General features: G+C 45.5%; 1 protein-coding gene across 2 annotated transcripts; it reads left to right on the top strand.

The window, feature by feature from the left end:
- Positions 1–899: 899 nt before the first annotated feature.
- On the top strand, positions 900–22,615 carry LSM12 (LSM12 homolog). Of its 2 annotated transcripts, XM_032323009.1 has the most exons (5): positions 900–1,118; positions 2,946–3,079; positions 19,588–19,697; positions 21,083–21,209; positions 21,991–22,615. In XM_032323009.1, exons 1-5 carry the CDS (start codon positions 995–997, stop codon positions 22,081–22,083), a joined length of 588 nt encoding a protein of 195 aa, XP_032178900.1. In that variant the 5' UTR covers positions 900–994; the 3' UTR covers positions 22,084–22,615. The 2 variants fall into 2 exon arrangements, with proteins under 2 accessions (XP_032178900.1, XP_032178901.1); XM_032323010.1 differs by lacking the exons at positions 900–1,118; positions 2,946–3,079 and adding an exon at positions 3,532–3,803.
- The last annotated feature ends 5,051 nt before the right edge of the window (positions 22,616–27,666 follow it).

The following is a 27,666-nucleotide window of genomic DNA, read 5'->3' as shown; positions in this document are numbered from 1 at the left end:
GTTTAAACTTTCATACGTCAGATGGACACTAATGGGGGAGGGCCAAAACTCCTGCCCCAAGGCCACCTTTATCACTACTGCTTCTCATTCCTGCCCTTTGCCTGGCTTTCTAGAGAAGGCAAGATGGGAAATGGGGAAACCTCTCAAGTTCCAAGGGTGATGGGTGATCATGGAGGAACAACAATTTATTAAAGACCTACTACATACCATTCATTTGTACACATCATCTCACTAAAAAATACTCTAGACAGATTATTTAATATAGCAGAGCAGTAAATAGCACCGTCTATGTAAATTGCATTTGTCAGGCAGACCAAATCCTTTCTGACTGTGTGATCCCAGCCAAGTTCAGTCTAAGACTTTGGTTTCTTCCTCTGTAAAATGAAGGTGGTGTTTCTTATCCCAAAAGATTATTGGATTTTCAGTAAGTAGTAAGAGGGAAGAAATAAAGATTCAGGATCAGGTTTAGTAATTTGCTCAAATTCATAGAACTTAGAGAGTGGCAGACCTGGGATTCTGATCCCAGTTTAGCTAATCCTATAAGCAATGTTCTTTCCACTACCACTTTATAACTGGGTATAATAATTTTGGGCAAGTTTCCTTAAGTCCTCTGGGCCTCACATTCCTCATATATAAAATAATAGAGTTCATTCATTAAACCCTTGTGTCAAGGTGCGCACATACGTAAACAGCAGCTCCCTCCTCCTTCCCTTTTTCATCCCACGTAGGTCATTTATCTTTAACTTCTGAAAATGACTCTGCAAAGACTTTACCAAGTGGGCCCCCAGTTGCACAAACACACTAACTCAGATTCCCCTTTATTTCCTCTTCTTCCCTTTTCCACCTAGGCTCCCGCCCCACCCAGCACGAGGCCACGCCCTAGCGTGTGACGTCAGTGCGCCTCGTGCGTCGCGTCGCGTCGCGGCGCTCACTGGGGGCCCGGCTTTCGCCCGCTGCTGCCGCCGCCGCCGCCGGCCGCGGCTGCTCTCCCAAGATGGCGGCTCCTCCGGGCGAGTACTTCAGCGTTGGGAGCCAGGTGTCGTGCCGGACGTGCCAGGAGCAGCGGCTGCAGGGCGAGGTGGTAGCCTTCGACTACCAGTCCAAAATGCTGGCTTTAAGTATCCTTCGCTGCGCGGAGCCCGAGGCCGGGCCGGCGTGTATGTGCGGTGGTGGGGGGGTGGGGGACGACGGCGGCGGCTGGGGCCCTCTCCGGGCCTAGGGGCGACCGGCTACCGCGGCGCCCGGAGCGCATGCGCACGGGCCTGAGCTCCCCTCCCCCTCTTCGCGTGTCCCTCGGTCCGCTTTGGGGACCCTGTCTCCCACCCCTTGTGGGAGCTGGGCCCCGAGCGAGGGTCAGTGGGTGGAAGGGGGCTTGACACGAGGATGCCTTTTCGGGGGAACTCTGTGAGAGGGGACACGGTGATCCGGAGAGAGGGTGGTCGTGGGAGGGGGCTGGTGGATGGGAGCCCGGATGGAAGGGGGGCGGGTAGAATCATGTGGGGAGGGGGTGTGCAGATTAAGGAACTGCTAGTAGCTCAAGGGTATAGTTTAAGAAGGGGTGTCTTCTGGTGGGATTTGGTCCAAGGAAGGGCGGTGGGGTGGTGACCAAATGGGCCTTTCTTGCTTTGGGGGAGAGTAAGTGCAGGACAGAGTTTGTATCTGAAATGGGGATAGGGGCTTGTTTTGCTGGTGAGTGTGCATGGTGCTATTGGGGGCGGGGAGTATTGAATTAGCTTTCTCAGTCATTTGAAAATTGCTGTTTTGAGAATGTTTGCATAGGAAACCTGGTCCAGACAGAAGACCACGTTTTTTAGGGGCTCCCGTAGGGTTGTGTGGGCTACAGGTGAAAGAGTAAGTTATCTTCTCCTCCTCAGCCCAGCACATGGAGTCCTGACTTTTCCATAGTAGTTGCCTCCCGTTTTGGAAGTGGCGGTGTTAAACAGAATGGGAAAGAAGGCCTGCTTCTTTGGGGTGGAAATGATTTCTGAATTACTCCAGGAAACTCAATCTTGGAATTACAGTACTTCCTGATTGTAATAAATATGCCACCCCTTCCCCTTTCTGAGCCACAGGTGTGTTTATTTGGATTTTTTTTTTTTTTTTTTGGAAGAGTAATCTTTTATGGCATCTTTCAAAAGGAAGTTTCCCTACCGAGTGCTGCATTTGAGTGGCAAGTATTTTAAATTATTTAATCACTTAGTTGTAGATTTGTAGCCTAGGAGGACATCCTCTGAAACTACAGCAACAGCCATGCTTTTTTTTTTTTTTAAATAAAAACTCAGATCTGGACCAAACAGACCTTTTACGATAGTGGTTTAATTGGAAGGGTTTTGGCATGAGGAATTCCTTTACTTTTAATTGGCATATAATATGCTCTTGATAAATAGTTGGAGGGCAGGTGAGTGAGTGAATGAATGAATGAATGAATGAATATATATATAAATGAATGATTTATTTAGCTGGGTTCACCTTGAGTGAGCCTCCTTTCCAAGTGCTGTAGTTTTCTCCTCTGCAGAATGGGAAATCTGAAATCTAAAAAAGTGAAAAGAGCAGTATATAGATGAAAGGAGTATTATACCAAGAACAGAAAGTACTGCCTCTCCTGTGTGGTTCCTTAGGTCCTAGACAAACTATATATACGGCATTAACACTGCATTATCCCTCCCTCCAACCAGAGAGGTGACAGAAACCTTTTCTGAGGTTTCCAATTTTGGATGGTATTTGGCTTTGAAAAGCTTGAGATCTTTGGGTTCTGGGTTTTGAGTGGGCAGAAGGTGGCCGGCAGAGATTCCCTGAGGAGAGCTGTGATTCTTGCAAGGCTCCCCCCTCTTGCTCATGGCACACCTGTTACACCAGCCTTGTGTGAATTGTGTTTTCCATGCCCCTTTTGGGATGTGTCAGTGCTCGGTTTGCCCCTGTTTTCCTTAACTTTATTTTCTCACCAGAATGTCCCTCTTCCAGTGGAAAGCCCAACCATGCAGACATCTTGCTCATAAACTTACAGTATGTTTCAGAAGTGGAAATAATTAATGACCGAACAGAAACCCCTCCTCCCCTAGCTTCACTCAATGTTAGTAAGGTAAGGACTTGAGGGCAGTTCTGGCTCTCCAGAATGGTGGGGAGATTTGAGATTCATTGACTTTTGGTCATACATACATTGTCCATTGTTTTTCATTTTTTCATTGACTTAAAATTGTTCCGATACCATTTTGAAAGACCTGTCAGTTTAGGTGTTCTCTTTATTCCTGGGTATCCTCAGAAGACTTAAGAAACCTTTTAATGCCCAAATAGAGAAAGTTGAGAGTTTGCTTTTGTCCTTTGTGAAAGAGGACTTTTTTTTTTTTTTTAAACCTGGAGTCCATGTGTGAACTTCTGGTGTTGGTGGGGTCGGGTAGGGGTGTGGCCTGTGAACCTCCTGAAATTGTGCACACATGAATATATGTGATTTTGGTGAACAAAGGGAGTACTTTGCAGATCTCTGATTCATGACCTACAAAAATTTGAAAACTACTGCGTTAGAGCTTCATTTTTGTCTTTATGTTTGTATTTTGAGGTCTGACAGAATTAGAGGCTTAGGATATTTTAATCTTGGATGGATATGTTGATAATGTGGGAACCCCCAAATCACTTTGACTCTCCAGTTCTATGAGTGAAAGTTCATGTATAATAACATTAGTAATAATACAACCCCCATGCCCTGTAGTCTTTGCTGTCCTGTACTTGGAACACTCTTTCTTCCGGAATTTGGAGCTACATCCTTCAGCACCTCTTCCAAGAAGTCTTCTCTGATCACCCAGGCTAAAGTAATTTGCTCCCATTATTCTCTCTTACAGTACTTTATCGTTTAGAGTTAAGGTGGCAGCATTTATAGTCCAACTTGGGACATTTTTGAGAGTAAAGCGTTAGTGCTTTTGTTTTACGCTGGTACAGTGGGGCAAGTATAGACCAGTGTGTCCTGGGCAAATTGAAATTTAAGATAACCCTATTTTTAGCCTTTTTATAAGTATAATTGTGTATTGTTTCTTTGCTTTTCTATCTCACCAAACTTTGTTCAGAGGTTGGGAACCATCCCTGTTTTGTATATGGCTGAATATACAGAGCCTTGCACAGAATAAGTGCTTAATATTTTTGAATGAATATTAAACCTTATTAGACATTCGATTTTAGTAGCAGCTGCTTTTCCTTAAGTCTCTTGAGTTAGTGTGGTGGAAGTTTTTCCCTCTGGAGGAGTCTTGTAATAACGTATATTCTCTTGCTTCTCTCTCGGGAATGTGGTATGTTGGCTACAGTTCAGCAAAGCAAGGAAACACTCAGGCAGCTGAAACAATAGAGGGTAACTGAGGCTGGTGGAATATAGTTACCTGCGATCTGGAGCTCCCTTTTTTTCAGATTCCAGGGAAATGCCACTTGTTTTTTTAGTTATGGCTGAAGACAGATTTGGGAGGGTCTTGGGTTTCATGTTAAAGGCTGTTGCATATAGAATGTCCCATTCTTAGAAATCTATAGATTTTTTTAAACCCTGCCTTAGGTACCTCCTACTAGAATGTAGGACCTCCTTGAGCGGTTGTCTTTTTTTTTGACTGAAGAGATTTGAAAGATTCAGGTGAAGTTGTTTATTCCTAGTATATTGAAGAGAAAGTAGTTACTTTTGGTGTCTATAAGGTATGAGAAGTTTGTTACTAAATAACTGGATGTTTAGTGAGTATTAGAGGAAAGATTATCTGGAAGGGGGATGATTTTCTCAAATGTAAAGGACTAAGTTTCTGTTCCTGGGACCAGTATGTGCCCCCATTTAGAGGGCTTGGAGTATTATGGGGGGGACTGTTAAGAGGTAATTTTATTATGCTTGACCTCAAATATAAATAGTTCTCGGTTATGGAGTTTGTCTTTAGGGTTTTGCTTTCTGCTGGTCAGTTTTAGATTATTAGTATTGTTGTAAACTAGTTGTTTACCCACTTTTTCAAGAAAGCAGCACAATCAATAGGTTAGGGAAGACCAGAAGTTCTTACTTTTCTTATTTTGTGGCATGCTTGCCAGGTCTTGAAAAAGGTTTGCTGGGAAGAGGAGTCAGAAACTAAAAACTAAAATTAGGTTGAAGGGCTATCTTTGGACTTCATTTTTTCACTCTTCCCTTCCCAGACGTGTTGAGGAGTCAGCTGTATTGGCTTTCCCTTGAAACTATCGTTTGAGGAGGCTTTGTGATTCCCTGGATTCAATTAGACTTAGAAGAGCCTGCTGTACTGTTACTGAAAACTTAAATCTGGGCAGTTGTTTGCGTATTGCTTGAATGACCTGAGAAGTTCATCCCATTGAAGAACATGGACTTGGGGATTTTTTAAGATGGAGAGTTGTTTAAGCATGTTAGGAGGGAACTAAAGTGTTCAGAGATCCCTGGAAGAAAGCTGTTGCTCTCGCAGTCTTAGGGAACACCACTTATGTGCTACACTTCCAGTAGGAAGATACCATCACATGTTGGCTCATGTTGCTGATCTAGTAAGTGCTCCGTTAAATCAATCCCGTTGATATAAATTGGATATTTGTTTACTCTGACCCAGCAGGAAATGGAAGAGAAGGACTTTTTTTTGGGGGGAGGGGGCGGGGGAGAGAAGGACTTTTAAAGAAAATACTTAATTCCAGTCCAACTAGAGAAGGTACGAACTAGCAGTTTTTAGAGATGAGTCTGTTTTGCTTTCCATTGACAGTTCACTGCTGGCTAAGAAGTCCTGTGTCTGTCCACAGATGTGGGATGTGAGAGACAGTGGGGTTGCTGAAGGTGGAAGTTACAGGTATCATTTGATCTTCTCCATAGTACCGTGGTACCCTGTTAAAGTGTTCTGAATTTCCTGACTCTAAGACAGAAGCATTTCAATAGAAGTACAAAAGCACATCAAAGCCAGTCATAAGTGAGGTTCAGATTACTCACCCTGTGGCTTATTAGTTTATTCTGTCATGGGGAAGGTTTAATGTTTCTTTAGGACAAGAAGAACTGTAGTGTCCACGTGGCAGGATGAAGTATGATGTTTCTGAACAAGTTCCTTTGAACTGACTCTGCTTCTTGCTCTCTGGGGATGGAGATTACCCGTGGGTTAGTAGTGTTCTCAGGAGACGATTTGGGACATGTCAACATTAACAAGGTTGCTCTTGTGTAGCATTATAAAACATTTCCTGAAATCTATTTTGTGCAAGGCGCTGTGGTAAGCTCTGCTGGGGACCACAACTTGCAAAGAACTTGGACACCTCTCATTCCATTATCTCAGTCATACCGTGTGATCTTTAGAGTGTATTCTTTTCATTTAACAGATGAAAAGACAGGCTTATTAGTTTAAGTGACTTGTTCTGGGTTACGTGGCTGGTAGCATGGAAACTAATGTTTTTTTCGTGTTTTTTTTTTTAAAGATTTTATTTATTTATTTGACAGAGAGAGAGAGATCACAAATAGGTAGAGAGACAGACAGAGAGAGAGATGAGGAGAAGCAGGCTCCCTCCTGAGCAGAGAGCCCAATGCGGGACTCGATCCCAGGCCCCCGGGATCATGACCCGAGCCGAAGGCAGAGGCTTAACCCACTGAGCCACCCAGGCGCCCCGGAGACTAATGTTTTTATGTGCCACTCTAAGCTAGCAACTGGTAGACATCTCATTTAATTCTAACAGTTCTTATGGTATGGGTACCATCAGCATCTCATAAGAGAGTAAACTGAGGCTCAGAGAGAACGAGTCACTAGCTCAAGATCATCCACCTACTAAGTAACAGAGCTGGAATTTGAACTCAGGTCTGATGTTTTGACTGCCAAGTCCCATGTTAGTAATGTTTCTACGTAGAGAAACCTGTGTGTGTGGTCAGGAGCATTGTGGTCTAGTAGAAAAAGCAGGAACCAAGCAGGTAAGTCTCTAAAGTTACTTCTCTGCCTCTTAACTGTACTAAGCATGAATTTCCTGACTGTAAAAATGGGATAATGTTAGAACCTATCTCACAGAGTTGCTGCGGGGATTAGATCAATTGACTAGAATTGGCAGGCGTTAGTTCTGTTCTGCTTAGCTATTTGTAGCCAACTGATGTTCCTTGAATAGGCATAGGGGCACGATGGGAGGATGGGGGGCATTGTGACTGAGGGAAGGCAGCCAAGAACATGAATGCTATTACTCTGTCAGTCTTTCCTGGCTTCAGATCGACATTTGTTCAGTTATCCGAACTTGCCAACCCAAGATTGGGGAAAATCAAAATTGTATTGAATGCCATTAATATGTAATAGAGTTAAATATTTTTAAGAGATCTCTTCTTGGTGACCAGAATTAACTTGAACTTCGAGAGCAGTGTTACCAGGTGGTGTAGTTAACACTTGGCTGGGTACTGGAGTTTAGAGTGAGTAGTCACAGAACCTAGGAGGCTGTGCTTTCAACCTCTGAGACCCTTAGGAAAGAACTCATGGACATAGCCAAGGCAAGTGTATGTATTTATTAAGATAAATGCATCCAGTGCATTGAATGAGATGTAAGTCATCTTCTCACTTTGCTGAGTTGGAGAAGACTTTCTTGAAGAGATATTTGTGAGTTGTGGGGGGAGGCAGGAAAACTGACAAAGCATAGAAATTGAAATCCACAGATAAGGCATCCACCTCCCTTACCAAACCACTGACTAATTTGTCAGCCTCTTTTATCCATTTATTACCTCTTTAGATCTTGCTAACAAGCATTGAGTTACCAGATGCACCCAGGAAGAAGAGATTCAAAAAGCTTATCATTAGCCCCTGGTAATGAAGAAGGAGTTGGGTGCCTTTGGATAAAAAAGGGTATTTGGAGATTGAGTGCGGTAGCAGGGGGGTAGTTCTGGAACGGCTGAGAAAACAAAAGAGTCACAGAGTTCACTTAAAAAAAAATTGTTTACCTTTAGGTAGTTGTCGTATCCAGGGAAGAGCTGACTTACTCTTTGTTTTGAGTTCTCCCGATTTCAAAGCTAAGGTTTAGGTTAGGGGCACCTGGGTGGCTCAGTCGTTAAGCATCTGCCTTTAGTTCAGGTCATGATCCCTGGTTGAGCCCCGCATCGGGCTCCCTGCTTGTTAGGAAGCCTGCTTCTCCCTCTCCCACTCCCCCTTCTTGTGTTCCTTCTCTTGCTCTGTCTCTCTCTGTCAAATAAATAAATAAAATTAAAAAAAAAATAAGGTAAGGTTTAGCATAGCCATAGACTTTCCAGTGATTTGAGGGTTAATTCCCAAGTACAAGTACACTTCTGGAGTGGTTAATAGCTGCTGCCTTACGGCCTTTCTTCGTGGATCTGTCTTGTCAGGTGGGCCCTTGACCATATCGTGACCCTAATGTGTGGAGATACGGAGTTAGCACCGATGGAAACAATTGTTTCTAGAGAAAGCAAGTCTTTTTTGTCAGATACAAATTTTTCTAGCTTTTAGAAGCTGTATATAACCTATTGGCTCACTTGATTAGAGTGTAATGTCATGGCCCCAGTACCAGGTTAGAGTCCACCAGTGTTTTGCCCGTGGCTGTGAGCAGACATAGCTGTTTCCTTATGAAAGCGTCATGGTTTAGGTTGGGGGTGAAAAGGAAGAGCCCATTACTGCTGTGTGACAGGACGTGTTAAGTAGTGAGTGGTATCAGATGAAGTTAGCAAGGTCGAGTGATTGCCATTTTATTTTATTTTAATTTAGAATTATTTATTTATTTTAGAAAGAGGGAGAGCACATGGGATGGGCAGAAGGAGAGGGAGAGAGAATCTCAAGCAGACTCCCGCTGAGTGGGAAGCCTGACAAAGGGCTCGATCCCAGCACCCTGGGTTCATGACCTGAGCCAAAGGCAGACGCTTAAGCAACTGAGCCACCCAGGTGCCCCTTGGCTTAGGTCTTGATCTCAGTGTCTTGAGTTCAAACTCTGCCTTGGGGTCCGCGGTTCAGCAGGAAGCCTGTCTAAACAATCACTGGCCTTCTGAAGCGTGTCACATTCAGTGGCATTCAAACTTTAGCGTCCAAATGACAGAGCCATAGCGGGGGATGCAGTGCTCTGGGCTGGGGCTTGTGGCTCAGTTAGCTATAGTGCATGGCAGCCAATCCTGTGAGCCTTCATTAGGTTGTTAAGGGTTTAGTTGCAAAGGGGGCTTTCTTGACATCGTGGGGTGTGGAGACAGTTGCTAGGCCCGAGTTATTGGCAGAGTGCGCCACCTGTGTGTGACTGAAGCCACCTCTGCACTCTGACGTGGAGGTGGTTTAAACTGAGGGCTGTACTGCTGGGTCAGTGGGGGTATCGCTTCTGCTGTTAAGGGCATCCTAACTGTTTGGTCTTACAGCTGCGGAACAGGCTTGTGGAGTAAAGGGTGATGCGGTCAAGTTCTAGCCCTGGAATTTTGAGACTAACTTAGGTAAATATCAGAAACTACCCTGGAGAGTTCAGCAAATTGTACCTGAAGTGGAAAATGAAAGGATCTGCACACTGTGTCAAAAGCCAATTGTGTGTGTGGTAGAATGTGGGGAGTTTGAAGAGCTGAGTTCTTCCAGCAGCTGGGTTCTTACTGAATTGTGTGACCATGTGTTAGTCACTTATTGAAACTGCGAACTGTTCTGTGAAATTCTTATAGTTGAGGTTTCTTTTCCTTTTATCCTCTTTTCCTCTCATTCCCCTGCCCTTCCAGGCACTGGGAATGTTAAGATGATTAAGACCGCCTTTTGCCCTCAAGAATCCCATGTGTGTTGGTGGTGGCGAGGGAGAGCAGCATTTAGCTGCTGCTGACAGTACGGCGGGGTCCGTGTTACGAGAGGTGTGAGCAAGGTGTTGTGGGCGCATAGAGCAGGGGCCAGCGAACTTTCTCTGTGAAGGGCCAGATAGTAAATATTTTAGGTTTGTGGGATATCCATTCTCTGTCACAACTACTCCACTTTGTCTTTGTAGCAAAAGCAGCCATAGATGATACAGAAACAGGTGGGTGTGGTCTTTCCAATATGGCATAACTAAAACAGGTGGTTGGCTGAATTTGGCCCAGAGGCTCTGGTTTGCCAACCCTTGGCGCAGAGTGGTAAACATTTTAGGGAAGGCTTTTCTGTTGTAATAGTGGAGTAGGGTCTTGAAGAGTAAATAATAAAAGGAAGGAACTTAAATGGAATCAAGCTAATTTGGAAGGTGCTCAGTGTGTCCGTCTACAGTTTAGAAGCTTTTGCTCTTCTGTCGGGAAGCTAACCTGGAGGTTATTAGTTCTCAGAGGGAGGGAATGGACTTGTTACGTGCTGGGATTGGTGTTGGGTGCTGTACATGCTCGCTGAATTCCAACAATAACCCTTCAGGGTGGGCCCCAGATGAATGGACTGAGGCTCTGGAGAGGTTGTGCGTCGTGCTCAGGTTCCCACAGCTAGTGTGTGGTAGGCAAGAGTTTGAGCCAGAATCTCTCTTTGAGGTAGTAAAGGGGTGTGGCTCTTCTATTTTACCTTGTTTTCTCTCTTTTCAGAGCCCAGGAAACAACAGGGCATGGCTAATTTCAGTACCATTGAATAGAAGCAACTTTTTTTTTTTTTTTAAAGAAAGAGAGCAGCACACGTGCTCCCTAGGAGGGGAGGGAAGGTAGGAGTAGGGGAGGGACAGAGAGAGGGAGAGAGAATCTTCAGCAGACTTCATTGCCATGGAGGAGCTTGACATAGGCTCACTTTCCACCCTGAGATCCTGACCTGAGCCAAAATCAAGAGTTGGACACTCAATTGCCTGAGCCACCCATGCACCCCAAAATCAACTCTTTATTTATTTATTTTTATTTTTAAAGATTTTATTTATTTGACAGAGACACAGGGGGAGAGGGAACACAAGCAGGGGGAGTGGGAGAGAGAAGCAGGTTCCTGCTGAGCAGGGAGCTCAAGGTGGGGCTCTATCCCAGGATCCTGGGATCATGACCTGAGCTGAAGGCAGACGCTTAATGATTGAGGCACCCCAGCTCTTTATTCCATAGGTAGTGCCCCCATTTAGGCACATAGAGTTAAAGACATTTCCAACTTACTATTCTAGTTATATTTTGGAAGATGTTAAGATGTTCTGTTTAGGACTTATAACTTGTCTAGCAGCTCTTACAGAAACCAGAAAGGAGAGAGCACTGAGCTCATTGGCTAAAAGGTTGGATTGTATGGATTTTTCTGAAATGACCCACAAGCCACCTCTGTGCTAACAATAATGATATTATAATAATAGTGTTAATGGCTAATATTTATACAGTGCTTTACAGCTCCCTTATGGCTTTCACCTGGGCTGTCTCCCTTAATCCTCACAGCCACGTGTGAGTTGGCTAATTTGAGTGGATACTCTCAGATTGTTGAGGTCAGACTTTAGCTTCTTTCTCAGCCAGTTTTCTCTCTGGAAGGGCCACTTAGAGGTTCCACAGCAGTACTGCTTTCAGGGTCTCTGGAGTAGGAAATTATTTAGTGTCCTGGAAATTTAGTTTTCTGTTAGAGTTATGAATTGTGTTTGGTGACATAATTACAAATTGCTAACAAACCACTGACTTAAAACTAGTTTTCGTTTTAAGCCGGAGAGAGAAACCTTAGCCTTTGTGGACTGGCTGTGACTTAAGGCTGGTCGATACTGTACAGTAGCAATATGATGGTTTAACAAGTATCACGTCTCTATGGCCTTCTGGATTTGCAGAGTGTTTTTCATCTTAGCTCAAAGCACTCAATGTAACTTTATTTTTAAAAATTTTATTTATTTATTTGACATAAAGATCACAAGTAGGCAGAGAGGCAGGCAGAGAGGGGGTGAAGCTGGCTCCCTGCTGAGCAGAGAGCCCGATGTGGGGCGTGATCCCAGGACCCTGAGATCATGACCAGAGCCGAAGGCAGAGGCTTTAACCCTCTGAGCTACCCAGGTACTCCACTTTCTTTCTTTTTTTTTTTTAAGATTTATTTATTTCAAAGTGGTAGCATGAGCCAGGGGAGGGGCAGATGGAGAGAATACTCAACCCCACTCCCCCCACCCAGGTGCCCCTAGATAAATATTAAAAAAAAAAAATAGAAAGAAAATGAGGGTCCAGGGAGTACTTACAATTATTGGCCTGAAATTCTTTGTCACACAAGATGTGTTTTCTGAAAAACAGTTTTGTGACTTACCTTTAACAAAAGAAATAAAGGGGCGCCTAGGTGTCTCAGTAGGTTAAAGCCTCTGCCTTCGGCTCAGGTCATGATCCCAGGGTCCTGGGATCAAGCCACGCATCACATAGGGCTCTCTGCTCGACGGGGAGCCTGCTCTCCCCCACCTCCCTGGCCCGGCTCTCAGCCTACTAGTGATCTCTGTCTGTCAAATAAATAAAAGAATCTTTAAAACAAAACAAAAATAATGTTCTTGACGTTTAGGGTGAGACTGGGGCCCTTTTCAGGTAAGAGCAGTCCTTCTCTAGAAGGCAGACAGCTTTGTTCTGAACTGGAGACATTGGTGGAAATGCCAGAATACGTTGACAAAAAGAGAAGGTGGCAGCTGAATTTTAAAAGTTTTTCCTTTCTGGAAAAAAAAATGTTTTTCCTTTCTGAAAGTATTTTCTTTTGCATTCAAATTTATATTTTCAACAATAATTTAGACTTACTTAGGTGAAGCTGTTTGTAGCATAGGATAAGAATGTAAGCTCTGGGGGTGTCTGGGTGGGTTAAAGCCTCTGCCTTCAGCTCGGGTCATGATCCCAGGGTCCTGGGATCGAGCCCCGCGTCGTGCTCTCTGCTCAGCGGGGAGCCTGCTTCCTCCTCCCTCTCTCTCTGCCTGCCTTTCTGCCTACTTGTGATCTCTGCCTGTCAAATAAATAAATAAAATCTTTAAAAAAAAAAAAAAAGAATGTAAGCTCTGGAGTCAGACTGGGTTGAAATTCAGATTCCCACTTGTGGCTTGGTAAACTTGGCCAAGTCACTAAGTTTCTCCATCTATTAAGTAGGAGGAATTTTAGTCCCTATTCTGTAGGCTTGTACAGATTTTTTTTTTTTACGATTTTATTTGTTAGACAGTGAGCACAAGTGGGGTGGGGGGAAGGGGCAGGGGGAGAGAGACAAGCAGACTCCCCACAGGAAGCCCAACATGGGACTTGACCCCAGGACCCCGAGATCATGACCTGAGCCGAAGGCAGATGCTTAACCTACTGAGCCACTCAGCGCCCCATTGTGCAGATTAAATGTTTTAATACACGTGAGGTGTGTAGCTTGGTGCCTAGGATGGAGTAGGCTTTCACTTAGCAGGTTGGCTCTTAGAATTTTAATATTAACTATCAAGCCTCTTAGGCTCTACAGTTCCTATTTGATTCAGTGTTTTTATACATTATTATATATTCTAAGATACAAAGACAAGTGGGGTACTCTATTTTTGGAGTTCCCAACTATCCAAAGTTGTAAAGAACAGTATTTTACTGAAACTGTCAGATAGGAGCTTTCAGCGAGGGAACAGGAAGACTTGGGGATACTGATTGGAGGCTGGAACAAATATTTTTGAGAGCCTGCTTGTTGCTAGTTAGGAAGGAGGGCTTTCTGAGGACACACCCCAGGATGGGGACCGCAGAGGCAAGCGCAGGCCCTAGGATGCTGGTGGTTCTTGGCCGCCACGGTTCTCAGCCGCCATGGTCTGTCATCCGTCCGCCTCCACAGGCATGATAGCCAGTGCCGGCAGGTCCCGGGTGGCAGCTGCAGTGCTTCCTCGCCTCCGTGTGAGGGCAGCTGGCTGGACGGCCCGCGTGCACACATGAGACAAACTCAGAGTGGCTCATTGGAGTCAGTAGGTCACATCCAGTGTGTTCCTCTTTGGACTCTGCTTCCCTTGTTGTCTCAGCTGTCGCAGCCTGTTAAATACTTGCGGTAGGAACCCGTCTGGGTTCCCCACAGCGCCTGTGCTTCCCCAGTCTGGGTGTGTGGGGCTAAGCTGGCCCAGCTGGTGACTCAGTAACAAGATGAAGTGCGTATCGCTTAGATTTTGTCGTTGTGGCTGCTTCCTTTTCTCCATGTCACTAAGTGTAGGAGGAGAGGTTTGTGCATTAGTTCACTCATTCAAGGGTTACCCCGCAGCAGGCATGACTAGATGCCTTTTAATATTGATGTGCTTTGGTATCAAGTTCACATACTTTTCTCTGTTGCCCACATCAAGTTGCTATATCCAGAACGGCCACGGGAGGAAGCACTGGTTAGTAGACCAGGAATAGTTGTTTCCACAGAGTTTCATACAAAATAAAAGGAGAGGCAGGTAAGCACAGGTTGTCTTGTGCAGACATTTCAGTGAAGCCACATGCACATTAGTAATAAGTACTCATAGGTTTGTGCTTCTCACTTTGCCTGAACTCAGTTTGTAAAGTGCTACCTTTAATAGTCTTGGAGATTCTCAACAGTTAGTACTTCATTTTTTTTTTTTTAAGATTTTTGTTTATTTAACAGAGAGAGATCACAAGTAGCAGAGAGGCAGGCAGAGAGAGAGAGAGAAGGAAGCAGGCTCACTGCTGAGCAGAAAGCCCACTGTGGGATTTGATGCCAGGACCCTGAGATCATGACCTGAGCCGAAGGCAGCGGCTTAACCCACTGAGCCACCCAGGTGCCCCAGTACTTCAGTTTTGATTGGAAGAGAGGCCAGCAGCTAGCATGCTTCACTGAAAATAGATGTAGTATGGTGGTAGTCATTGAATTTTAAAAAATTGCTATCCTGGTTATCTTCCCAAGTTTGTTTATTTATTAAGATTTTATTTACTTATTTGACAGAGATCACAAGTAGGCAGACAGACAGTCGGGGGGTGGGGGCAAACAGGCTCCCTGATGAGCATGGAGCCCGATGTGAGGCTCGATCCCAGGAACTTGAGATCATGACCTGCGCCAAAGGCAGAGGCTTAAACCCACTGAGCCACCCAGGTGCAATCTTCCCAGGTTTAAAAGGTACACACCCTACACCTCTACTGAGGGCAGCTTTTATTGGTTCCCTCTAGTGGTTTGACAGTAACTGTAAACTTACTATCTTGGAGTAACTGGACCATTTATACATATGCATGAGTGATGTGGGGGGATTCAAACCTAAGTAACTGCTAACTTGAGGGTAGAGTGATAGTCATTTGCTTTACAAAAGGAGTCTTATCTACAGTTTTCATGAATTTTCAGGAACATGCCTAAAAAGAGCAAGGTAATCTCACCCCCAGTTTTGAGAGACTTCTAGATTCCTTTTGTGAGGGTAACCATCCTTATTCCTGTTTGTTAGGCTCCTCTGAGGGAGAAATTTACCCCTTTGTATAAGTTCCAGGTGAAAGCAGATCTATGTAGCTGAATCAGATAAAAACATTTTTCAGATTGCCATGAAAATACAATTCATAAACAGACAGCAGGAGGTTTCAAAGGTTGCATTGCATCCAGATCCCCCAGAGCACAGTTGCAGGTACAAGTAGAGTAATTGAGAATATTGGGGCAAATTGAAATACAGTCAGTTTACTCTGATTTCTGTTGACTTTTCTTTCTTTTTTTTTTAAAGATTTATTTATTTATTAGAGAGAGAGAGAGGCAGAGAGGCAGGCAGAGAGAGGGGGAAGCAGGCTTCCTGCTGAGCAGAGTCCAAATCGCGGCTTGATCCCAGGATACTGAGACCATGAACTGAGCCGAAGGCAGAGGCTTAACTCACTGAGCCACCCAGGCACCCCTCTGTTGATTTTTCTAATGCTCTTTTTTTTTTTTTTTTTTTTTTTTTTTTTTGGTAAAGATTTTATTTATTGGAGAGCAAGAAAGGGCGATGAAGGGCAGGGAGAGGGACAACCTGACTTCGCACTGAGTGCGGAGCCTGCTGCAGGGATTGATCTCATGATTCTGAGATCATGACCTGAGCTGAAACCAAGAGCTGAAACAGGAGTCGGACACTTAACCAGTTGAGCCACACAGGTACCCCTCTAAGGCACTTTATCATTTAGCATTTGGGACCTGTTTGCACTATGAGTTGAAATAGAGAATCATCTAGTCTATTCTCCTTTGCTCTCAGAGCCTTTAGAGGAGATTATACACCTGGTATTTTGGGGGGCTGGAAGCGTATTTTGAAATCCTTGTTTTCTAACTGTTGCTGTTACTCAGGCTGTCCAAAGGAATCACTTCTGGCTGAGATTTATATACGTTTTATTCTGCCTCTGGCAAGAACTCAAAAGTGACTCCTTTCCTAGCCTTTTTCCTTCTTCTTCTAGCCTAAATTTGTCAGTTCTGTTCTTAAACATTCAGCATAGGTGCCTGGTTTCCTGAGCCATTTCCTCTCTTACTGAATGGGTGAGGTTAGTTTTTAATTTGCTATGTAGGTGACAAGGATATTTTGCTGGGGGTATCCTCTCTTGTCTAGTCAACACAAGCTTTATAGAAGCAGCTTTGTCTGATCCAACACAGGGAGATGATTTTGGTTTTCAGGGATAAACTTTGTTTTTTTTAAAGATTTTATTTATTTGAGAGAGAGAGAGAGCATGAGAGGGGGAAGGGTCAGAGAGAGAAGCAGACTCCTCGCTAAGCAGGGAACGCGAGACTCAGATCCTAGGACTCCAGGATCATGACCCGAGCCAAAGGCAGTTGCTTAACCAGCAGAGCCACCCAGGCACCCACGTTTTTTTAAAAGATTTTATTTATTTATTTGACAGAAAGAGAAAGATCACAAGTAGGCAGAGAGGCCTATGTCAGGTGGTGGAGAGAAGCAGGCTCCCTGCAGAACAGGGAGCCTCCTGTGGGACTTGATCCCAGGATCCTGAGATCCTGACCTGAGCTGAAGACAGATGCTGAGCCACCCAGGCGTTCCAGGGATAAACACTTTTTTTTTTTTTTTTTAAAGATTTTGTTTATTTATTTGACAGAGATCACAAGTAGGCAGAGAGGCAGGCAGAGAGAGGAAGGGAAGCAGACTCCCCCCTGAGCAGAGAGCCCGATGTAGGGCTCTATCCCAGGACCCTGGGATCATGACCTGAGCTGAAGGCAGAGGCTTTAACCCACTGAGCCACCCAGCGCCCCAGGGAGAAACTTTATTTTTTTTAAGATTTTATTTATTTATTTTTAAAAAGATTTTATTTATTTATTTGACAGAGATCACAAGTAAGCAGAGAGGCAGGCAGAGAGAGGAGGAAGCAGGCTCCCTGCTGAGCAGAGAGCCCGATGTGGGGCTTGATCCCAGGACCCTGGGATCATGACCTGAGCTGAAGTCAGAGGCTTTAACCCACTGAGCCACCCAGGCGCCCCAGGGATAAACATTTTTTTTTTTTTTAAGATTTTATTTATTTATTTGACAGAGATCAAAAGTAGGCAGAGAGGCAGGCAGAGAGAGGAAGGGAAACAGGCTCCCTGCTGAGCAGAGAGCCTGATGCGGGCTCCATCCCAGGACCCTGAGACCATGACCTGAGCCGAAGGCAGAGGCTTAACCCACTGAGCCACCTAAGCACGCGGGATAAACATTTTTAAAAAGACCTGCAAGTGAGACCTTCCTGCCTGTTCACAGGGGTAAGGTAAATAGCTGCCTGGTCACTTGCACTCCACAGGAGCCCTGGAAGAGTGTGGTTAATCCAGGGGAGCGCTGTTGCCCCCTGGTTTTCCCTTCTTTCCTTGAAGACTTCAGGTTTTGTACAGGGTTGTTTGGCAAGTGAGACTCAGGCTCTGGGGAATACTGTCAGCCCTGTGCATTTCTTTCTCTGTGGAGTTCTAGCCTGGTAGGGCCAGAATGGCAGGACCAGGCTTGAAAGATTATTTATTTAGTGCTGCTGTACTTGCCTCTCTCCACGTGCTGGGGACTATGTGAAAAGGGAGCTCAGGCTTCAGATCACTGCAGAGTTCTGGCCTTTCTTTCCTCTTTTCCCTGGGGACACTGAAATGACAGCATGCATGACCTCTCTCTTCTGTGTTCACACCCCTCACCCCTCAGATGATTTTTGAAACTCAGAGGCAGTGCTCCCCATAACCCAAAGGTCTCCTTTTCTCTTCTTCATGGTCAAACCCGCACCTTAATAAAGTGCTTCATTTTGCTAACAATTAGATACTTTGCCTAAATAAACAAACTGTATTTGGTCTATGGTTTGAGGGGTCACTGTTAAAATGGAATAGAAATGTTTAGGAATTCCAAATATCCAGGTACTTTGGGGATGTGTATGAGGTGTGACTCTCTATTATAAGGAGCTGGTATTTGGGGACAAACTGTTCTCATGTGTGTGTCTGTGAGTATGTCTTTAGTGTACTAGCTGCAGCATCGTGCTCATGTTTGTGGGCCTGAAAAATCTCCAAATCATTTGTTTGACTTTCAGATGTATTTTCTGCCTTTCATTTTAACCATCTTGTCCAGCACATTTTGTTTTGCTCTACACTGAAACGAATTTGTACTTCTGGAGTCTCTAGCAACGAGTACAGTAGGGTGGGGACTAGAAGTGTATTAGAGGGACAGTAGGGGTTGACAGGGCAACCCACCCCTGTTGGAAGGGATTTACTAGATTTTAGTAGACTACAGTAGTCTCCCCTTATCTGCAGGGTTTGTAGTCCCAAGACCCTGGAGGATGCCTGAAACCGTGAATAGTACCGAGCCCTATATGTATTAGTTGTTTTTTTTTCCTTCCTGTACACACATAACTATGATAAATTTTAACTTATAATTAGTCACAGTAAAGACTAACAAAAATAATTATTAATAACAGAAAAAGTATAACAATATGCTGTAATAACAGTTACGTGAATATGGTCTCTCTCTCTGTCTCAAAATACCTCATTGTATTGTTTTTACTCACCCTTGTGCTGATGGGAGGTGATAAGATGCCTCTGTGATGTGATGAAATGAGGTGAATGATGTAGGCACTGTGATGTAGCATTAGGTTATTGTTGACCTGACCTGATGATATGTCCAGGAGGAGCGTCAGCTGTTTCCAGACCAAGGTTGACCCTGGATAAGAGGAGGGGCGGGGCGGGGAACTACTGTACTAGTTTGTTAGAATTTCTTTTGATCAGTTTGTGAGCATTCCACTAGAGGGCAGATAAGGAATGAACATAAAGTAGAATGCAAACCATTCCATATTCTAAAGAGTAGGATATCGGTCTTTTAAGTTGAAGGTCGACAGTATCCATGGGTTAGGTTTACTTGAGTTTTGGCTCCCCATGTGAGCACAGATAGTGGTACCAGAAAGGTCGTCTTTAGAATCTAAAATTCTGGTCTCTGAAGGTGTCATAGGCATTAATTTCTGAACCTGAGACTCTAGCAGTGACTGATAAAAATTCTTAATTTTCTCCTTTCATAGATATGTGTGCGATACCTTTTTTTCCGACTGTCACTTCCCAGTCCCACTGTGTAACATTGCTGTGCTTTATTTTCTGCCCAGCTCCTTTTAGCACCGTCTGAAGTTACTCTGTTTTTGTTCGTGGTCTCTGTCCAGTCCCCGCCTCCGTGCTGTATCTCTAGCCTAGCACAGCGCATGGGTACCTGGTGGGCGCTCAGTAAGTGGATGGAAGGAATGTTTGCCACCGTAGCGGTAACTACTCAGGCATCTTGGGGTGCGCTTTGTTTCACTTTTGGACTCTGAGAAAACTGAAGCTACCAAACCAGTCTTTCCTAGCCTCCTTTCCTCAACAGGTCCTGACTGTTGGGAAGAATGAAGGTGAATGCTTTTCTGAGTCTCTTTCCTCTCCCCCACCCTAGCTTGCCAGCAAAGCACGGACAGAGAAGGAGGAGAAGCTGAGCCAGGCCTATGCAATCAGCGCTGGTGTTTCCCTAGAGGGCCAGCAGCTCTTCCAGACCATACACAAGACGTGAGTCGGGGGAGCATAGGGGTCCCTTGTCCCCGGGGGCGATGCTGCCTGGCCACGCTGTGTGGTAGTCGTGTTCCTGAAGGTCAGCAGAGGTGCTGGGTAGTGTGTCGGCAGCACCTCGGTGTCCAGGGACGTGGGTTTTCCCGTCCAGGAGAATGGTGGAATCGCGGGCAGGTTGTCTTCCCTGGCCTTCATGCCTTCAACTGCAAAACTTCATTTGGGATTGGATTTTCCTGAAGATCCCTTTCAGAACTGGTATTCAATAATTTAGAACTCGTGGCTTCTTTCTCTTTATTATTTTGATCTTGTAACTTTCTCCAGAAGCTGATGCAGTTTTACTAAGGGAGAGTTACGTGTCTGTTTCTTTCTAATTAATTGTACATCGGGGTGTATATAGGGAGTTAGGGAAAGCAGAAGGCCACCTTATTACCACCTCCTAAAAGACATTTTGTCACAGCAGAAGTCATTTGACTCTCCACTAGCTTTCCTAGCTGCTGAAAAACTGAAACATTTGACACTCCCCCCTCCCCCCTGCTGCCTTCTGTTACCCTATTTAACCACCTGGGTCTGGTGCACAGATGGCAGCTGGCATCAGAGCTGTCTGAGGCCGTGGTATGAGTGTCTGAACATTTACAGGTATGTGAGGGAACTCTGAGGAATATCAGCTGCCCTGCGTTTCCCCAAGTGTGAACTGGAATGGGTTTTCCCAGTCTGGCAAGTGCCCAGCTGTCTGATAATTGAGAGGGGCTGGTTTGAGGAGCGGTTTCCATTTCGGGAGGTAGGGGACAGTGTGCAGATCATAGCAAGTTGGGGGAATTTCTTTTCCCGTCTTTCTAAAGGTGCTATTTCCCCCTAGGTCAAAGGTTGGCAAACTGCAGGCAGATCAACTCCTTTCTTTATGTATCATCTGTGGCTGCTTTTGTAGTAGGCACAGCAGCAGAATTCAGTGGTTATGACAGAAATTGGATGGCGCTCACAGCCTCAAATACTGTCTGACTCTATAGAAAAAGGTTGCCAGCCCCTGCCCTAGGCTGCTACTTTAGTTGAATCTAGTGGCCTGAGCCTCGCTGTTCATTTGAATTCAATTTGGATTAGACTTCTGAGGCTGCCACCAAGGTTTCTCTGGTTTTCTAGGTCCCCATTGCTTCTGAGTAATTCTTCTGGGCTCTCCTTGGAATGAATGTGCATCATGTCATTGCTTTTCCTAGCCAGTGATGCCCAGGGGCTTTCTTGGCTACGGCACCCTATGGGCTGCTGGCCTCTGGTTACTGTGTGAGCTGTGAGCTGAGAAGTTGGGGTCAGTTTTCTCGAATTACTTATTCATCAGGCAGGAGGTGTGGGATGCCTCCAAGAGGCAACTTTCACCTGCTTTCTTCTCCTTCCAGCATTAAAGACTGTAAATGGCAAGAAAAAAACATCGTAGTCATGGAAGAAGTTGTTATTACACCCCCATATCAAGTGGAAAACTGTAAAGGCAAAGAGGGGAGTGCACTGAGCCATGTACGCAAAATAGTAAGTAAAGGAGCCGTGAACCTTTAGAGAGAGGATGATTCCTTGGCCTTCACCCCTCCAGCCTCAGGGCAGGCCCTTGTGCTGCAGTCTCTGCCTGCTCTGACATGCCAGCCCGAGAGCAGCCCTGCCTAGTTCCCTGTCCCCTGCGCTGCAGTGCTCCGCTGCTGTGCCTGGGCCACTTGTGTGGGGAGGGAACCCACTGGGCAGTGTGATAAAGTGAGCGCTCGACAGTGTGGCTTTTCAGAATTAGCCAGACCATTCCATGGGACTGCGCCTGAGCAGTTCCTCTCATCCCAGGCTGGGTTCTTCTCAGGATGGGCTGGTTGGTATCAGTCAGTTGCTTTTGGCGTCTGTGACCCTGCATATGTCATGTGACTGTCTCGACTGAGTTGCAGCATTTGTAAAAACACTCTGAGCATCAAGAGACCAACATTGTGGGTGTAAAAAGTCTAATACTGTGAATTCCCTATTAGCTTTTCTGCACTTACATGAAGAGGGGAGAGGAAGTTGGGGTCAAAATAATCTCTTTTCATACTGCGTTTGAGCTTACCGGCTCACTTTCTTTTAGACAGTCTGAGCTGAAGGTGCAGCACATGCGGCTGAAACAAAGAGGCCGCCACCTCTCCCTGGCCAAGAAAGCCTGCAGATAGCGAGGGCGGAGGGGCCTGAATGGTCCCTGAGCTGGACAGCCAGGATAGGCTGTGGAGGCCTGGCATGAACTGTTTGGGAGGCCTTGGTGCCCATCTCCTGTTCTGACCTAGGCTGAACTGGTCTCTTTCAGGTTGAAAAACATTTTAGAGACGTGGAAAGCCAAAAGATACTGCAGCGTTCACAAGCCCAGCAACCACAGAAGGAGGCTGCCCTGTCATCCTGAGTCCGCACACACGGAGGACTCTTCCAGCATCCAGCCGACGAGGCGATGGTGGTGGCTTCGGCGGAGGCAGGCCGGGGGAGGGAAGGGATCCTATATTTCCTGTTGGCTCTTGTTAACAAAGGGTCGGCATTTCCAAATCTTAGACTTGAACAAACAAAACACCCAACAAAAAAGAACAAGAGAATAATTTAAAAGTTGAATCATTACTTGACTAACAGACTTCGGTCCACCATGTCCTTTTCACAGCCCCCTTCTGGAACAGTCACCTTGTTAATTTTATTTTTGAAAATTCCTTTCCTGCTCTGCCCTTTCACCTCTGACTTTCCTAGTCTGTCCCTGCCATTCTGTTTTTATAAGTGGCTACACTTGCCTTCTGAGTGATCGAAAGAAACTTTTACATCTTCTCTTCCAAAATAAAAGTAACAAGCTGACTGTGATACTTAAGTTGAGACTAGAGCAGCAGACAGAGGTCTCACTTTAAATTTGTCTTTTTTTTTCTTTTTTTTTTTTTTTCCCTTTTTTTTGCACAGGGCATGGCTTGAATTAGTTTTATTTTTCTTAACTTTAAATATATATATGAAAATATATATTAAAATGTTCTCTAAATATTTTCTGCTTCTTGCAGGTCTCTTTTTACTAGATCATGGCCGCTCTTCCCACCTCATCCCTTCGAAAATAAAAACGTATTACCCTCCCCACCACCTATAGCCAGGCAACTAACTTGACTTGGTTCACAGCAAGAATCTTCTGCAGCACTTTCTAGAGCCAGTGTTTGCAGGTGGGATTCGGCTGTGAGGGTTCCTGATGGCTTTTTAGTCTTTAACCGTGTGTGTGTACCAGTCTCACATTGGGCCAGAACCTCAGGATTCTCCCTCTGCCTTTTGTCTTACTTCATGGTACTAGAAGAACTTCCTCACCACTCTCCTGTCTCCTAGATGGGAGAGTCCGCTGCCCTGTCTCCTGTGCCCTCTGCAGGAAGAAAACTTTTGCATGGCACGTCTCAGCTCCTCCTCGAAGGATGATTTTCTTCCATAAGAAACCTGGAGCCCAACCTCTCCCGGTCTCTCGAAGTCTGTATCCAGAGCCACTAGCCCAGGAGAAAGCTTGGGTGACCTGTAGTTTCTCTTCTCCCACCAACCTCCAGCTTTTATGCCCTTCCCCACCCCCTTAAATTTTACAAGCTTATGATAGTTTGTATGTGCTCAGCCGATGGGCAGAAAACCTGGAGAGAACTTCTGGACTTTAGCCCACCAGTTTGTCTGGTTTGACTAACCTGCTGAGCGCAAAAACTGGCACGCGGTGCCCCTGTGCCTTCAGGGCAGTCCAGTGGGGCCGAGTGTGCCACCAGCTGAATATCAGGCACCTAGTGGGAAGTGGGTGATGCTCATGTGACTGGCTAGAGCTTTGGGGGTGGGGTGGGGGTTAACTACTATCTTTTTGGCCATGATCTCTTTCCCCTTCCTTTTTTTTTTTAATTAAATAAATGGATCAAAATTAAATAATTCAAGCCCTGCCTTCAAAATGAAATTTTTTTTTTTAGTATTGTTTAGCAAAAACAATAAAACCCAAATTTTTTTAACCATCACTCATGTCTCAGGTTTGTACGTGCTTTAGAGACCCCAGAGGGTGGGGGTATAAGGGGGGGGTGTTTGGTAATCTTTCCCTTTAGATTCTCTGCTTTCTACTCTTTACCCTGTCTCCTTCCACCCCATGGAGCTCACCCAGAGATACAGTGCAAAGTGTATAATTTGAGAAGGGGATCCAGGGTTGGGAGGTGTGTGTGAGTGGGGTAGGGGCACACAGAGCTGGACACATACAGGAGGCCATTTGTTATGGGCTGTTTGGAAGAAAAACGAGAAGACTGAGAAGGGTATTTTCATCTGCCTGGTACTTGTAGATTTAAAGTACCAGGCCTTCAATTTAGTCTGCATGGAAGTGTAAGCTTCTGGAAAAGGTGAAAGAGGGAGGCAGAAAGGAGGCCTTGTAAGCTCTAGAAACCGTAAGAGATGCCATTAAAGGATTGAATGTGATTAATGGAAAATAGAAGCCTGGGAGGAAGGTCTGTGTCATGTATCCACACCATCACTTCCTCCCCATTAGTCTTTAGGTGTGAATGGAAGACTGTAGGTACCAACTGTTTCTGGTAGAGAATACTTTTTTGACTCTTCAGTTTTAGTTTATGAAATGATGGGGAACCTGAAGCACTTCAAGATGTGGAGTTAAGACTGTAAAAGGCAGTGAGGTAAAGAAGAAAGAACAAGGACTTTGGAAGCGTAACTAATTGGGCTGGAATCCCCACCCTCCCTTTCCTCACTTTGAGATTGTGGGTAAATCATTTCACCAGTCTGAGCCTTTGGTTCCCCACTGTCAACATGGAACTCATACCTGTTCTCTACTGTTGGTGTGGAAGGCTAAAGATCTTTAAAATGCTTGCTACCGGAAGGTGCTCTGTAAATGTTAGATGGGTCAGAGGCCAAACTGCATTCTTTTCTCCCCTTAAGGTCCCTCGTGCTCTTATGTCGAACCCCTTAAGTTTAGGCTGTACACGCTGATGATTCCTTTTTTTTTTTTTTTTTTAAGATTTTTAAAATTTATTTGACAGACAGAGATCAGAGGCTCTGGCTTTGTTTTGGAAGCCTGGCTTTACATGGCATTTTATTTATTTTTATTTTTTATTTTATTTAAGATTTTATTTATATATTTGACAGAGAGAGACACAGCAAGAGAGGGAACATAGGTAGGGGGAGTGAGAGAGGGAGAAGCAGGCTCTGTGCTGAGCAGGGAGCCCAATGTGGGGGTGAATCCCAGAACCCTAGAATCATGATCTAAGCTGAAGGCAGACAGACACTTAACGACTGAGCCACCCAGGCGCCCCTTTATGTGGCATTTTATTTATTTATTTATTTTAAACGATTTTATTTATTTCACAGCACAAGCAGGGGAAGTGGTAGGCAGAGGGAGAGGGAGAAGCAGGTTCCTTGCAGAGCAGGGGAAGCCCGATGTGGGACTTAATCCTAGGACTCTGGGATCATGACCTGAGCCAAAGGTAGTGGCTTAACCAACTGAGCCTCCCAGGGGCCCCTTATATGGCATTTTAAATGAGGTTGATAAGGTAAAACAGTTGGGCAAGGGAGGGGGTTGTCTCAGTCCTGCCTTTTTTCTAACCGATTTCACCTCTACCTCTGCCCTGCAGTCGAGGGGAATTCCTTTGATTATAATATGAAAACCACTCCTTTTACAGAAGGAGAGTGGGTTCCACAGGGCTAAGTGACTTGTCCTGAGAACCACTGCTACCTGTGCTAACAGAGCTGGAACAAAACCTCAGGCTTACATCCACATGTGGGCTCCTACTGCCGCGCTCTGACTTACCAAACTGATGGCATGTACCCTGCTCACTTGCTTGCCAGGTGTAGGATGGGGCACAGACAGGGCAGAGTGGCAGAAACGGCCTGCTAGATTGGAAGAGCACTGAACTGTTGAAGAGTATGGTGCGGAGGGCTCTGATGACCCGTGTGCAGGTAGCTCCGCAGGACACACCGACCTCCCCACCCCAGCGCTCAATGACTTCCCCTCCCCATGGCCGCATGCCTTCGGGTTTACTGCTGTGGCAAAGCTGTAGTCAGGACGTTCTAGGTAGCATGCGCACAGGGAGCCGATGCTGAGTCTGTCCTGTGAAGAGGCCGAGCAGTTTCTTGCTGCTTTGAAAATTGCTCAGGCACTGCGGTCTTGGGTCAGGAGCTCCAGCCTGGAACTCGTGATGAAGGATAAAGGCCCCTTTACATTTTTGAAGTTAAGAATGTGTGTGTGTTGCAATCTGTTCTTCCACAAGACCTACTAGTGAGTAAAGGAAGATACTGAGATCTTTTAGTCCTACGCAGGGATAGAACCGCCTGTCTTCTTGACACGAGGGACACAGTGGTGAGAACGAATGAGGCTAGGACCTGCAACGTGCAGGGTGAGCAGCGGTGGGGAGAGAGGCCGGGGCAGGTCTGGGAATTGGGATTGGAGGATGGTCATTGTTTACATGGTGCGTTTGCTTTCTTACCACTGCTGGAAGAGGCTGCTCATGCCAGAGATTTCTCCTTTAAGAATCATCAGCATGGCGTCCCCTGGGTGGCTCAAAGGATTAAAGCCTCTGCCCTCGGCTCAGGTCATGATCCAGGGAGCCTGCTTCCTCCTCTCTCTCTCTGTCTGCCCCTCTGCCTACTTGTGATCTCTGTCTGTCAAATAAATAAAATCTTAAAAAAAAAAAAAAAAAAAGAATCATCAGCATGTACAGCCTAAACTTAAGGGGTTCGGCATAAGAGCACGGGGGACCTTAAGGGGAGAAAAGGACGCTGTTTGGCTGCCGTCCACTGGTCATAGACTACTGGGGCTAGAGTTTCAAAACAAGTTTGTTCTTTTTTATTTTAAAAGCCTTACATGGCTCATTAGAGAAAGCTAGAAAATAAGGCGAACGTTTTCCCACTCCCACCCCTGATTGCTAACATCTTTCGAAACTTCCAGATTCTAAAACATTTCTTTATCCCTACCCCTTGCACTTCTACATTGCGGTGTGCTTCATGTCGGATGAAACTTGCCGGCTGCGGTTGCCTCATCCCCAGCTCACGAAGGGCATGCTAATCTTAGCATCTTAGACTTGTTAAGATCGAAGAGACACGGGGATAGATGATCTCTCCGATTACTCCCAGCCTGTCTTATTTTATCTTGTCTGTCTTATCCTACCATGCCTTGCTTCAGAGCCACCTCGGAAGCCATCCTCGACAATTAAGGTAGAAGGCGATTCCTAGAATTTTTTTGTATTACTCACGTCATGGGGCATGTATGATGTGCATTATACGTTATTTGTTTAGGTTTGCCTTGCGTGGTCTGATGGGGGAATTTTGAGGCTCCAAGGCAAGGATAATGACTTCCTCATTTTTGTAGTATTCCCTAGCACCCAGCTGTTGAATATAATTGAAGGTAGAAGTTCGAAAGTTACCAGTTTAATAACTAGATGAGTTGCCTGAGTGGAGGAGACGTAAAGCCATCCAGGATGGAGTGGGATTTGAGGAAGGCTGGAGGTCCAGCTTGAAAAGAGGACAAGGGATCAGCAAAGGACATGGGAGATGAAGGGCTAGGTGGGAGCAGCGGGGCTCTCCCTCAGGTTTCTTGAGCGCATGCTTCGGCGGCTGGGACCAACCCTGGGCGGGCTGTGGCCTCCCCGTCCCATTTTCCTGTCATTTTCAATTTTGTTGAAAAGTTTAACAGGGAACTAACTCGCTTCCTGACTGGTTAAGTGAGGCGAGGGTGAGGCATATTTCTAGTGACTTCTCAAATAACCTGTCCCATCAACCCTTCTGATGCTGACTCTGCAGTTAGTTTTAGTGGAGGAATTCGTAAGTGGTGGCTTCTTTTCGGATCCGGCCCCCTTTGTTCTGGTCTCTGTCCTGGTTTCAGGTAGCTGCTCCTGGTCATTGTGGGGAGGTACAGGTACTGCTCTGAAGACAGCATTCTGGAATGGTCCCTTGAGATGTCATATAAGCCGAAATCTGAACGAGGTGCCAGCCAAGAGTGCTTGGATAGGGGCAGCAGCAGGTGCTA

This window comes from Mustela erminea, chromosome 18, assembly GCF_009829155.1.
Source record: "Mustela erminea isolate mMusErm1 chromosome 18, mMusErm1.Pri, whole genome shotgun sequence".
Lineage (NCBI taxonomy): Eukaryota > Metazoa > Chordata > Mammalia > Carnivora > Mustelidae > Mustela > Mustela erminea.
The sequence above is the reverse complement of the archived record's forward strand: the minus strand, read 5'-3'. Positions and strand labels throughout refer to the sequence as shown.

Excerpts from the sequence above, each read along its gene's own strand:
- LSM12 (XM_032323009.1), top strand. The coding sequence starts at position 995 with ATGGCGGCTCCTCCGGGCGAGTACTTCAGCGTTGGGAGCCAGGTGTCG. Across the intron at positions 3,080-19,587 it reads CTTCACTCAATGTTAGTAAG|CTTGCCAGCAAAGCACGGAC; the intron begins GTAAGGACTTGA and ends CCCCCACCCTAG. Across the intron at positions 19,698-21,082 it reads TTCCAGACCATACACAAGAC|CATTAAAGACTGTAAATGGC; the intron begins GTGAGTCGGGGG and ends TTCTCCTTCCAG.